General features: G+C 44.0%; 4 protein-coding genes across 4 annotated transcripts; 1 reads left to right on the top strand and 3 right to left on the bottom strand.

Annotated features, from left to right (window-relative positions):
* Positions 1-204: 204 nt before the first annotated feature.
* On the top strand, positions 205-1129 carry M421DRAFT_9655 (uncharacterized protein; the record flags this gene model as incomplete). The annotated part of the gene is made up of 4 exons (XM_033598400.1): positions 205-653; positions 704-767; positions 820-1030; positions 1107-1129. The coding sequence occupies 4 exons, from the start codon at positions 205-207 to the stop codon at positions 1127-1129; spliced, it is 747 nt and encodes a 248-aa protein (XP_033443673.1).
* Positions 1130-1731: 602 nt separating this feature from the next.
* M421DRAFT_9654 (uncharacterized protein) lies at positions 1732-2702 on the bottom strand (the record flags this gene model as incomplete). Its single annotated transcript, XM_033598399.1, has 2 exons — positions 1732-1762; positions 2572-2702. The coding sequence occupies 2 exons, from the start codon at positions 2700-2702 to the stop codon at positions 1732-1734; spliced, it is 162 nt and encodes a 53-aa protein (XP_033443672.1).
* A 2635-nt stretch (positions 2703-5337) lies between these two features.
* Positions 5338-6003, bottom strand: M421DRAFT_406456 (uncharacterized protein; the record flags this gene model as incomplete). Its single annotated transcript, XM_033590313.1, has 1 exon — positions 5338-6003. A coding segment is annotated over one exon (666 nt), but the record flags the coding sequence as incomplete, so codon positions are not given.
* Positions 6004-8915: 2912 nt separating this feature from the next.
* Positions 8916-9348, bottom strand: M421DRAFT_425784 (uncharacterized protein). The gene is made up of 2 exons (XM_033594194.1): positions 9209-9348; positions 8916-9136 (listed from the first exon to the last, which is right to left on the bottom strand). The coding sequence occupies exons 1-2, from the start codon at positions 9290-9292 to the stop codon at positions 9053-9055; spliced, it is 168 nt and encodes a 55-aa protein (XP_033443670.1). The 5' UTR covers positions 9293-9348; the 3' UTR covers positions 8916-9052.
* Between the last annotated feature and the right edge of the window lie 2129 nt (positions 9349-11477).

Genomic DNA, 11477 nt, shown 5'->3' with positions numbered 1-11477 from the left:
CAGTTGATCTAGTAACCATAACAACTAATTGCAAGGCGACAAACAGATCTTTCGCGCAATCACTGTCCTTTCTTCGTCTCTTTGATAACGATCAAGCTCTCTATACCTCTACCTTGAGCAAGTATGTTGATAATCCCATTCTCTTTCAATTGCTCACTAACTGATCAGACAACCAGACAGTACACGTTCGGAATCCACACGATCATGCCATCAGCCAAGCGCAACGCGTCATCTGCCAGGCGATTATCTCTCGCCAAGAGGCAGAGGACTGTCGATCCACCAGTTGATCCGCTTGAGGGCACGAGCGGCTACGATTCAGAGGAGGGTTCCAACAATCAGGTGGACGGTGGTCAGGACGCTGATCACGAGGACAAGGACGAGCATGAGAACGAGGAGGACGATAGCGAGCTCGCCCCCATCACCCCCAAGCGATCCGGCCAAGCTGCTCGCGGCTCCAAAGATCAGGAGAAGAAGCACCCCAAGAAGGGCAAGAAGAAGGCCGCTCCGATCAAGGTTGGTGCCGCTCGTAAGGAGGTGTGTGGTGGGTGCGCCCTGCGTTTCAACGCAGGCCTGATTAATGGCATTTGCCATGATCGGCTCGATTCGAACAGCGAGCGCTGCGTTGAGTGTGGCACCCACTCCTGCTCCATTCTGTATGATCATTGATCCCTTGTTAATTCGTTTGTTTACTGACTCCAATCAGTCACAAGAACTCTGTGGTTCCTGTTCATGCTGTGATCAACGCTCGCCGCAATCCAGAGTTGACAGTATGTTGATTGTTGCTGTATTTTGCTGTGTGTTGCTGACAGTGCTGATTAGTCCTGTGAGATCGAGGTCTTCGTTGAGCGCTCCAGGACTGCTCTTGAGCAGTACCCTCCGATCCCCCGCAACCCTCCCAAGGGCAAGGCCAGGCCCAAGGCGACTGCTCCCCCAGCCACCCCCCAATCAACGAACTCTTCGCTGATCCTCACCAGGGCTTCCGCCTCCCGCTTGTCTGGTGATCCTGCCACGCTGGATCAGCCGTTTGGGCGTAGTCGTCCAAGGTATTATCAGGCTAGATCCCCTGCCCCTCACCCTGGTCCCTGGTGGTTTCCTGACTCTTACAGTGGTCCTTCTCCCTCTCTCTTAGGGATTAGGTATTCCCACGGCAATCCTCAATTGTCTCCAATCCAGGCACCTCAGGGTGTCTCTTCCTTTCGTTCAAATGCTGGTGAGCTTATGCACGAGGTGATCAGTGGCACTTCAGCATCAGCGTATAGTGGCCATGGATGTGTGGCGAGGCGTAGTCAGGCTGAGCTCCAGTTGATCTTCATTGATCGGCTCAGGGGGCTCATTGAGGTGTTCGATGAGTTGGCAGGGTCACAGTAGGCGGTGATCTGTGTGTGACGATCCATACTATCAGGGTACTTCAAAAGTTCCTGCTTTTTTCTTTCTTCTTTAATTAACATCTTTGCATCTTGAATGTTAATTAGCTGCTTAAACTTATTAAACTGTTGTTAGGTAAGTGACTTGGTTAATCCGTCCGCAGGCATACCGCTGGTCTCCAGATAGCTGATCTGAAGTGATCCTTTGGTATACGTTTAACGTAACTACATATTCTGGATATCTACATGACGTAGTCTTGTGGTGATCCTTTTGTTTTTCCCTACAACTAGTCAAATTGTTTGCTGATTATTGCACCAGATCGTCCAGATATTTCCCAGATCTAATGTGATCTTATCAAAGAATCGCTTAATCGCCATTGTTTCCTTGGTTACATGCTCTAGGGCGATCAGCTCAGCCTCTGTAGTAGAGGTAGTGACTGTGTTTTGCCGGGCTGATTTCTATAGGATAGGTCCGCCGAACAGGATCGCAATATATCCATGTGATGATCTCCTAGTTTCAAGATCATCAGCGAATGACGCGTCCCCGCAGATTGTGAGATCCGGCCCATTGTAGTTTCTGTATTAGATTCCTTCTGTTCTTGTCCTATACAGGTACATAATCACTTAATTAACTGCCTTCTAATGCTTATTACTAGGATTTGTAAGGAAGTAAGATAGCTTTGAGACAGCAAAAGCAACGTCTGGCCTAATCATGATTGCTGTATAGAGCACTAACCTAACTTTTTCTTGATAGCGTTTAATCTCCTGTTTGGTTGCTTTACCTGTGTTCTTGATTAGATCCTCTGAGGGTAAAGGCGTAGAGGGATATAATCTGTCTTCTAGGCTAAACTTCTTAGTAATCTTATTAATATAGGTGTTGTGTACTAGGTTGATTGTACACTTGTGTTGGTTGTGGATAACTCTTATCCTAAGGAACCACTCAATTTCTCCTTAGTCCTGTATTTTGTATTTCTCCATGATCTTGCTCCAAAGCTTGTGAGCTTCTTTTTCGTTGGTCTTGTGGTAGATAAGCAATATATCATCCACATAAAACAGTACTAGAATCTTCCAATTAGTGTCAAAGAACAGGCATGGTTCCTCTTTGCTAGATTCTAGTCCTAAGGATCGCAGTAATCTGGAGAACTCCTTATACCAAAGAAGTGGTGATTCCCTCAGTCCATACAGGGCTCAGTTAAGCCGTACGTACAATCCGGGTTTCTTGAATCCATCTGGCATATCACAAACTACTGGGTGTTCGCTGGTGATCATGGCGTTGAGGAACGCTCCAACAACGTCGTACTGGAGTACTTCTAGGTCGAATTGAGCAGCAATCGCCATTACTGCTCTGAATGATCTTGCTGCTAGAGTAGCAGCGTATGTTGAGTTTAGGGTGTTAATCTCCTGGAGATCACCCCTTACAACAATCCTTGCTTTACATTTCGTGAAGTACCCATTCTAATTAAACTTGTAGGTCCATACCCACTTAAGGGGCAGTGGCTGATTAGAGGTTTCTGATATAGTTATCTCAGTCTAGGTACCTTTCTTAATTAACTGATTAACCTCCTTCTTCGAAGCATCAATCAACAGGGCTTTGAGCGGATGCTGTAACAGTTGTTTCTAGGTTTTTAGTAGCTCAGGCATATCGTCCCTGTGTATTCCTGATATCTGCTTCTTGTGGTTGACGTGATCACTAAGCATTACTGACATAACTATAGCATTCATAGTCTTGTAGCTATCCCAATCGTCCTAGTCTTCTCTAGTTCCTGGGAGGAAAGTGTTTTTAATTGCATTCCATTAATTATTGCCATCTAACAGATCTGCGATCAAACTGTTAACACTTCCTAAAGACCTACCCCCTATTTGATTGTCACGATCTCGTCGTTTCCGCCTAAGTGGTTGGTAGACATTAATAGGCCGATTAACCTCTGGTGCTACTCCTCTTAGTCTGCAGCTTGATCTTGTGGGTGGGGTATTCCTTGCTTTGCCCAGCGTAGCAGAAGCAACACCGCTAGATCGAGAGGCACGGTTGGACAAGCGCTCCAGCATTAATCCCTGGTGGGTTGAGCGCTCCAGCATCAACCCCTGTGATCCTAACCGATCACTGAGACTAGACGAATCAGCTCTCACAGGTGTACGCGATTCCTGTTGACTGTCTGTCTCCATACAATCTGTGTGATCGTCCATCTCCTGTACACCTGATCTAGGATCAATCGGTTCAGGTGTTGGTTCAGGAGTAGCTAGTCCAAAATCGTCCAATCGGTCTGTACAGATATCCGGGTACTTGCTGGCCTGGCTTGTACCCCGTACAGTGTCTGCTTGCTCACCCTCCTGATCACAGGGCAGGCCAGCCTCTGGATCACTTGGTGTAAGTAGCTCACCCCCAGGCTTTTGCCCGGCGGCCGATTGGCTTTGTTGGACTAGCTCTTGTTGATCCTCCAGTAAGGGTATATCAATATCCTGTCCTGGATCATCTAGTTCTCCGTTGTGGAGTACGTCTACAAGCTTGATCGCTTGCTCCTTTGGCATTTCTTCCTCTTTCTTATTTTGATAGAAGCTTGTTTCGTCAAAGGATACGTTCCTAGTGATGATTACCTGATCAACAGAGGGCACCCATATAACGTATATGTTTGATGCTCGATATCCAATCAAGTATCCAATGTGCCCACGCGGATTAACTTTAAATCCTTGTTTATCACGCCCTGCTGCGCGATCCTTGTCTAAAGGATACGCTCTGCAGCCATAAGCGTATATGCCACTCCAATCTGGGCGAAGATCTGCTGTCCTTTGTCTGATCAGAGCTGGTTCGTACCATCTAAAGTACTGATAAAACCAATAATCAAGGACTTCATTTAGGGATCGGAAACCATGTATTGCTGATAGACTTATACTATAAAGATATGCTGCCGCGTTCATGATCTCAGGCCACAACTTAGCCGGTAGGTTGGCGCTTGATCTCATCTTGATAGATTTCGTGATCAACTCCTGGCCAGCTCTTTCTGCTGATCCATTCGGCTCATGAGTGTATGGTGGTGGCGTGAGTATAGTGATCCCCTTCTCTTCTGCCTATTCTTCGTAGCGTGATTGTCCTCTCTAGGGACGTGTTGCAGTATCGTTATCCTGTTAGATCTCTACAATATGCAATTAGTACTTTCTCTAAACTCTGGCTTCAAATCCTTCAATTACTCTCATAATCTCATCTAAAGATTTAGTATAGAGATTGTGATTGAAAAGCTTGCCTGAGTATTCCTCTTTGATGATCAATGCCTATTCTTTATAAAGCCTTCCTGAAGGCATATCAAATAAATCCCATGATATCTAATAAAAAGGTTTTGGCGATCTTTCCCTTAGTCTTCTAGAGATCACTTGGCTGGCGTGTGCTGTAGAGCAATCAGGACACTCTATTCGTTTCGTGCCTTTAATCTGAACGTTTTGTGCTGCTTGAGCGAGAGCTTGAAGCGCTCTTGGCCCAAGGTGTCCTGATCGTTTGTGCCAAAGGTCCTCTAAGTCTGCTCTAGATTGGGGAATTGATGATCTTGCCTTAGCTATCACATTTGTAGGATTTTGAGGATAAGATGAAACCTTGTTGTATTCGATGAAGGTAAGGTTATGAGCACAGTGAAGTTTGGCCATAATCACGTTGTCCTCTAGTGATCTATATCAAAGTATGCTGTCTAATCCTAGGTACTAGAGGCCTGCCTTCTTAAGTTAAGCTTCAGATAAAATGTTAAGATAGAAACTATTAACAACCTTAATGTTTCTAAGCAATAGGTCCTCTAATCTAGGTTTCTCTGTAAGTTTCCTGCTAATCTAATAATCTGCTGAACGTTGCGTTGACTAGGGCACCTTTCCCTACGTTTAAGGTTATTGCTTGTTCTTAAAGAAGTAGTGTAAAGATATAGGCAAGATCCCCTATCTTAAGATTAGCCCTGCTAAGGGCTAATTCTATAAGGATATGCTACCTTATTAATTAGGCCTATTTAGGAGCGATCCTATAAGAAACAGCATTTAGGAAATCTGTAAGAGCAAGATCTCCTTTAATATCTAGGATACTAAATGCCTGTGCTATTCTATAGGGCACATGCCACTTATTAAACCATTTGTCTGGTGAAATGTGTCCTGATCGGGCTTTTTCCAGGTAAGCGCGATATTGCTGCCTTACAAGGTTCTGAGTATTACTACTCATTAGTGCAAGATCAGCCTTCAAGACTCTGATCAAGGCTTGGAGAGTCAATTGCTGAGAGTTAACTAATTTAATCAAGGCAGGGGCCATAAGATCGGCTGATACCGTTATGTTGATCCAGTTCCGGATATTGCTTAGCTTGGCGGCATTGCGTGTCCATTTGGATGTGGCCACCTTGTACTTCCGCACTGCCTCAGGGTGATCTTGGACTGCTTGATCGTAGTACTCCTGCGTCATACGTTGGGTTTGATTGCCCAAGTCGTCTAAATCATCAATCTCTGAGGGAGTACCTTCTTGCAGAGGCTTGGGTGGAAGTTCTGGGTATTCTGGTTCCTGCTCATCGATCGGTGGTACAGTTTCAGCCTCTGGATCAATTTGATCCCAGATTGCTGTATCGCGAGCATGAAGCTCTAGCTGAGCAAACCAATACGGCCAATCTAATTGGTTACTTAGCAGGATTTGGCCAGAAGCCACAGTGGTGTTTTTGTAATATATTTTTGAGGATTTTAGAGAAAAGATTGTGGAGAAGATAATCTCAGATTAAATGCACTTAGCTTAGAGTACGCAGGGAATATTAACTGTGTAGTCTTCTTACGCTGGGCTTATAACTGTGGAAGCTGAGTGATCTCTGATTGTTGATCAAGTGTGAAGAAAGTGATCAAGTTCCTTGTTCTATCTGCGGTGCTGAATGAGTAGAATATATACACCAATGCTCATCCAGCTATACCCTAATTTGAGCCCTAATCACGGCTCCAAGCTATACCCGATTCCGCTCACCATGGCGTGATAGATTGATTGATTGATTGATTAGTTTAACGTCCTGTGTGAGTCTAAGACTATATAGGACGAGAGCAGTGAGGCTGCTCTAGTAATTTACAAGTTTTTTCTGTGTAAGGGAATAGTATATATAGGTTCGTAGACATATAGTGAGAGCCTGTGCTCTAGTTATAAACAAAGGAAATTAGTTGTTTATTATTTGCTGTAGGTACCACTTACGTGTGACTACTTTAGTTTCTTAAATAAAAGCTAGTGTAGCTTGTATTCCCCAGTTTGTGTCTAGGAGAAGAGACATTGTAAGTCTTGTCTCCTGTAGGCTACTCTTTATTTTCTTTCTTGCTTCTCTGTAGTTTCTACAGCTAAGCAGTAGGTGTTAAGGTGTTTGTGTATATCTACAGCTGCATTTAGAGCTTTCTATTTTTTATATATTGTATAGATAACCTGTTTTATCAGTGAGCGCCCCACCTCAGTGAGCGCCCTACGAACACCAGCAAAGCGCATGCGCGACACTCAACGCGTAATGTCTCAACAACCACAACCTTACAAGCCCTATACTGAAGCTGACGTGCAGCTTGCCCTCTCTGACATTAAATGCGACCAGATTACGAGCCTGCGACGTGCTGAGGCAGTCTACAGCGTTCCTTGTAGGACGATACAACAACGACGTGACGGGAAGCCCTCTAGACGCGACTGCGAGCCTAGATCAAAGCGCCTAACGAAGCTAGAAGAGGAGGTGATTCTGCAGCGTATACTTGATAAGAACCTACGTGGAGTACCGCCCTCGAAGCTACACGTACAAGATATGGCTGATAGACTGCTGCGCGACCGCGGTGGTGAGCCTGTTGGTAAATGCTAGGTTGACAGGTTTATTAAGCGTACACCTGAGCTGCGCACGCGCTGGACTTATCTATACGATCACCAGCGAGCTCTCTGCGAAGACCTAGCGATTATTAAGCCCTAGTTCACGCTAGTTTAGAATATAAAGGCAAAGTATAGTATTGTAGACAACAACATGTACAACTTTAACAAGTCTAGCTTCCTAATAGGCAAGATATCTTCATAACTTGTTATAACAGGCATAGAGAAACCTAGGAAAGCAAAGAAGCTTTAGCCTAGTAATTGTAAGTAGACTATGTTAATACAGGGCGTCAGCGCAACAGGGCGTGTTATCCTACCCTTCCTTATCTTTGCTAGCAAGGTTCTTATCTCTAACTAGTTTACTAAGGACCTCCCACGCAATTAGGTTATTTAAGTAAGCCCAACAGGCTAGACAAACAACAATCTAGCGCTTGCCTAGCTTAATTACTTTAATACGCATGCGAGGCCTGTAGGAGCGTATAGGCTGCTAATTATTAACAGCCACAAGAGCTATTGCTTAATAGATTTCTAGGATCGCTGCAAGGAGAAGAAGATTATTGCCCTCTGTATGCCTCTACACTCATCGCACCTCCTGCAGCCACTTAACGTTGCCTGTTTCTTGCTATTAAAGCGCGCGTACAGTGATTAGATCTCAGCCTTAGCACGTAATTGCATTAACTACATTAGCAAATAGACCTTCTTACCAGCCTTTAAAGTAGCTTTTAAGAAGGCGTTTACAAGAGAGAATGCTTGCGCAGGGTTTTAAGGCGCTGGATTGTCTCTAGATAATCCACAGGCTGTGTTATTAAAGCTGGATGTGCAGCTGCGTACGCAAACTCCACCACAGCAAGTCAACGCCACTTAGGAGGCAAAAACACCACACAACGCTAAAGAAATAGAGGCGCAATTAACACTAGTTTAAAACAGGATAAAAATCTATTAAGAGTCTCTAGCAAGTTCACTTAATAAGTAGGTGTAGCAGCTAATAAAAGGCGCGCAGTAGATAGCTTATAAGATAGTGTTAATGCGCGTAGAGATAGTGCGCCTTAATACTGCTACTAAAGCAGCAACAAAGCATAAAAGTTGCAAGAGACGCTACGTACAGGCAGAGGAGACATTAACAGTTAGCAAGGTATTAGACTTAATTACTAAAAGGGAGGGTAGCAGATGTAAGGAGGGTGAGGAGCTGGCGAAGAGGGTGCGCGCAGGGCAACGCTGTGGCTGTTGCGGTGAGATTAGGCACAACTCTCGCACCTACAAGGTAGAAATTAAGGATATAAATAACAGCAACGCTTCTAAATAATACTATACTGTTGCAAGAGTACAAAATTTGTGTTGTGGTGCTAAGCTACGTCGCTGCGCGTACGCCTCGCTGGTGTTCGTGGGGCGCTCACTGAGGTGGGGCGCTCACTGATAAAACAGGTTATGCTTTATTGTATCTATGTCCAAGCTTTAGCTGGTAGTATGCGCTTGCAATTTCTCTTCTAGTGTTTTTTGGCAGTGTTATCTTGCTTGTTAGTTTTAGCAAGAATCTTGCTGTATAGGTGCTAGGATTCCTAAGCTTTGCTTTTATAGAGTAGGCTTAGAGTTTCTGTTGCCACTATTGTCTTGCAATAGCTTTAATCCTAATACCTGTCATTGCAAGGCTTATAGTATTAGATACTAGTTGCTGTTTTGTAGCTTGTTTTGCTAAGGCGTCTGCTTTTTTATTTCCTGTAATATCTAGGTGTCCTAGGGTCTAGTGTAGGCTAATTGTTGCGCCTTTGCTGTAAATTGCCTTTGCTGTGTTTGTGCAGTAGATTTACTAAGCTTGTCTATAGTTATTAGAAGGGGTCTTTAGCCTTAAAATAGCTGCCTAGTTGTCTGTAAAGACTTAGATCTCTTGTATTGCTGTAGCTATAGAAGCTGCAAGCTTAAAGGCTCTTGTTATGCCTTCTAGCTCTCTATTGTATACAATCTAGCCTTTGCTAATATTGTATTTAGTAGAGTAGATTTCTTTAGCCTGCTGTTTATAGTCTAGAGCAGTAACTCCTGTTCCTATTCCTGTGCCTTTCTTAATAGAAGAGGCGTCTGTGTAGATAGCAAGTAGGTTGTCTCCTAGTCTCTGTAGCATTTGCGTTTTGTGTTGCTCTGCTTCTTCTTCTTTAGAGAGTTTAGAGATCTCTGCTAACATGTTTCACCACTGAGCCGCGCACCACCACCGAGTCGCGCGGCCATACGAATTTTGCGACTATTACATCTATTACAAATATTCCACCACAACACAACGCGCAATTTATCTACAACAAAGGCACACTATACCTTGCAATCTAGGCTACAAATGCTACTGTGTCTGATAGTATAAAACACGCGTCTAGAGCGTTTAATGTTCCTGAATTAACCCTAAGAGACTAACGCGCTAGAAAACACGCACAATGTGACTGCAAAGCTAACTTAAAGAAGCTTAAGAAGACAGAAGAGGGCGCAATAGTTACAAGTATACTAGAGCTAGATGAGCGAGGGATAGGCCCTACAAGGACTATGGTAGAAGAAATAGCTAACAATCTGCTCGCTGCGCGCGGTGAAGGACCTGTTGGCAAGAACTAGGTAGACAGGTTTAGAACCCGTACTAAGGAAGTCAAGTTTTAACGCAGCTGTCTATACAATTGTTAACAAGCCCTAAACAAAGACGCACGCGTTATAGAGCACTAGTTTAAGCTAGTAAGAAGGACAAAGAAGAAGTAGAGGATCCTAGATAAAGACACACACAACTTTAACACCCAACACCAAAACACAAATTGTCCAGATATATCTCTTCTTGCCTGCGCCCATCTCAACTCAACTGGGATATACTACCCTAAAACTCCTAGAGCCTCTAGGCGCCTGGTTCCCTCGCGCTGCCTGGTGGAAGAGTGCCGCCCTCCTGTTCAAATTTTCAAATTTTCAACGCACAGACTACCCACCCTTATTAGAAAATCTTATCTTATTAAAGATCTTATCTACAAGAACACTAAAACCTAAATAAAACAGCTACCTATATAATAGACAGTAATAAGCCTTTGCTTAGTTTTCTGCTTTCTAACCTTACTCTCTACTCCTAGAGGTCTACTAGTTAGGCTAGTAAGAATAGGGTATAAGGCAAGAATAGTAAAACTAAGACAGCCTTTTTACCTTATTTTTCAGCTCTGAAAAGCTGACAGAGATTAGGTACCTCTGCCTGTGCAAAAATAAGCTCTCCTCTGGTCACTTTGTATTATTTCCTTATAAAAGAGAAGGATACCTACACCTAGGACCCAGGACCCAGGACAATGGAACTAGAACCTCTGGCTAGTAGAGAGTAATCTCTAGACAGGGAGACAATGGACCTAAGCACTCCTAGCTCCCCTGACCCTCTAGGAGAGTTGTACCTACCTACACCCACTCCAAGGCCTCTCTATCCCAGCCTCTTAAGTCTCAAACCTAGAAGCAGTGTTAAAAATAAATAAAGCAGGAGTTAGACTTTTGCAAAAGCTACTCTCTTCTACTGCTGCTACTTCTTCCACCTAGCCTAGCTCTTCTACAACAACAAGAACACAGACCACCTCTCTACCTACTTCCTACGCCTCTGCAGCTGCAAGCAACCTACCTAAGGAAAGAGAGTGGCAAACAGTTACTAAGAGTAAACCTACTACTACCTCTACAAAGAACTCTCTTAGTACTCGCCAGCTAGTTCTTACACAAGAGCAAGAACCTCTAGCTTTTGCTCCTCTTAAAATACGCAACGCCTTTAACTTAGCCTTTGCAGAGAAAGGAGTAAAATTACCTGTTATTGCCTCTGCTACGCTAAGCCTAAGAAAGAATATTGTATTTACTACTACACCTACCTTTACTGCAAAATACCTACTTAAAAATTAAGTAATCTAGCAATCTATTACTGTATACAAGGAAGCCCTCCCTATAGAGCCCTAGCACAAAGTAATCCTACACAACATCCCTGCATCTCTTGCAACAAACCAAGACCTACAGGTGCTAAAGACAGAAATTGCTACCTTTAATAGAGGCCTAACTATTATTAGACACCTATTCTAGATAATAAGTAGAGATAAAAGACAGAGACAGCAACTAGGCTCTGTCTGTGTAGCATTTGCTACAGAGAAGGAAGCACAACAGGCTATTAGAAACAGACTATACCTGCTTGGCGCTAGCATTAAAGCAGAAAGATTTATTGCTACACCCCCTTCTACACAATGCCAAAACTGCCAGCGCTACGGCCACACAGAGACTAGGTGCCTCTATAGCACTACCTGTAAAATCTGTGCAAAGGAGCACCCTACAGCACT

Source organism: Didymella exigua (genome assembly GCF_010094145.1).
Source record: "Didymella exigua CBS 183.55 unplaced genomic scaffold M421scaffold_50, whole genome shotgun sequence".
Taxonomy (NCBI): Eukaryota; Fungi; Ascomycota; class Dothideomycetes; order Pleosporales; family Didymellaceae; genus Didymella; species Didymella exigua.
The sequence above is the reverse complement of the archived record's forward strand: the minus strand, read 5'-3'. Positions and strand labels throughout refer to the sequence as shown.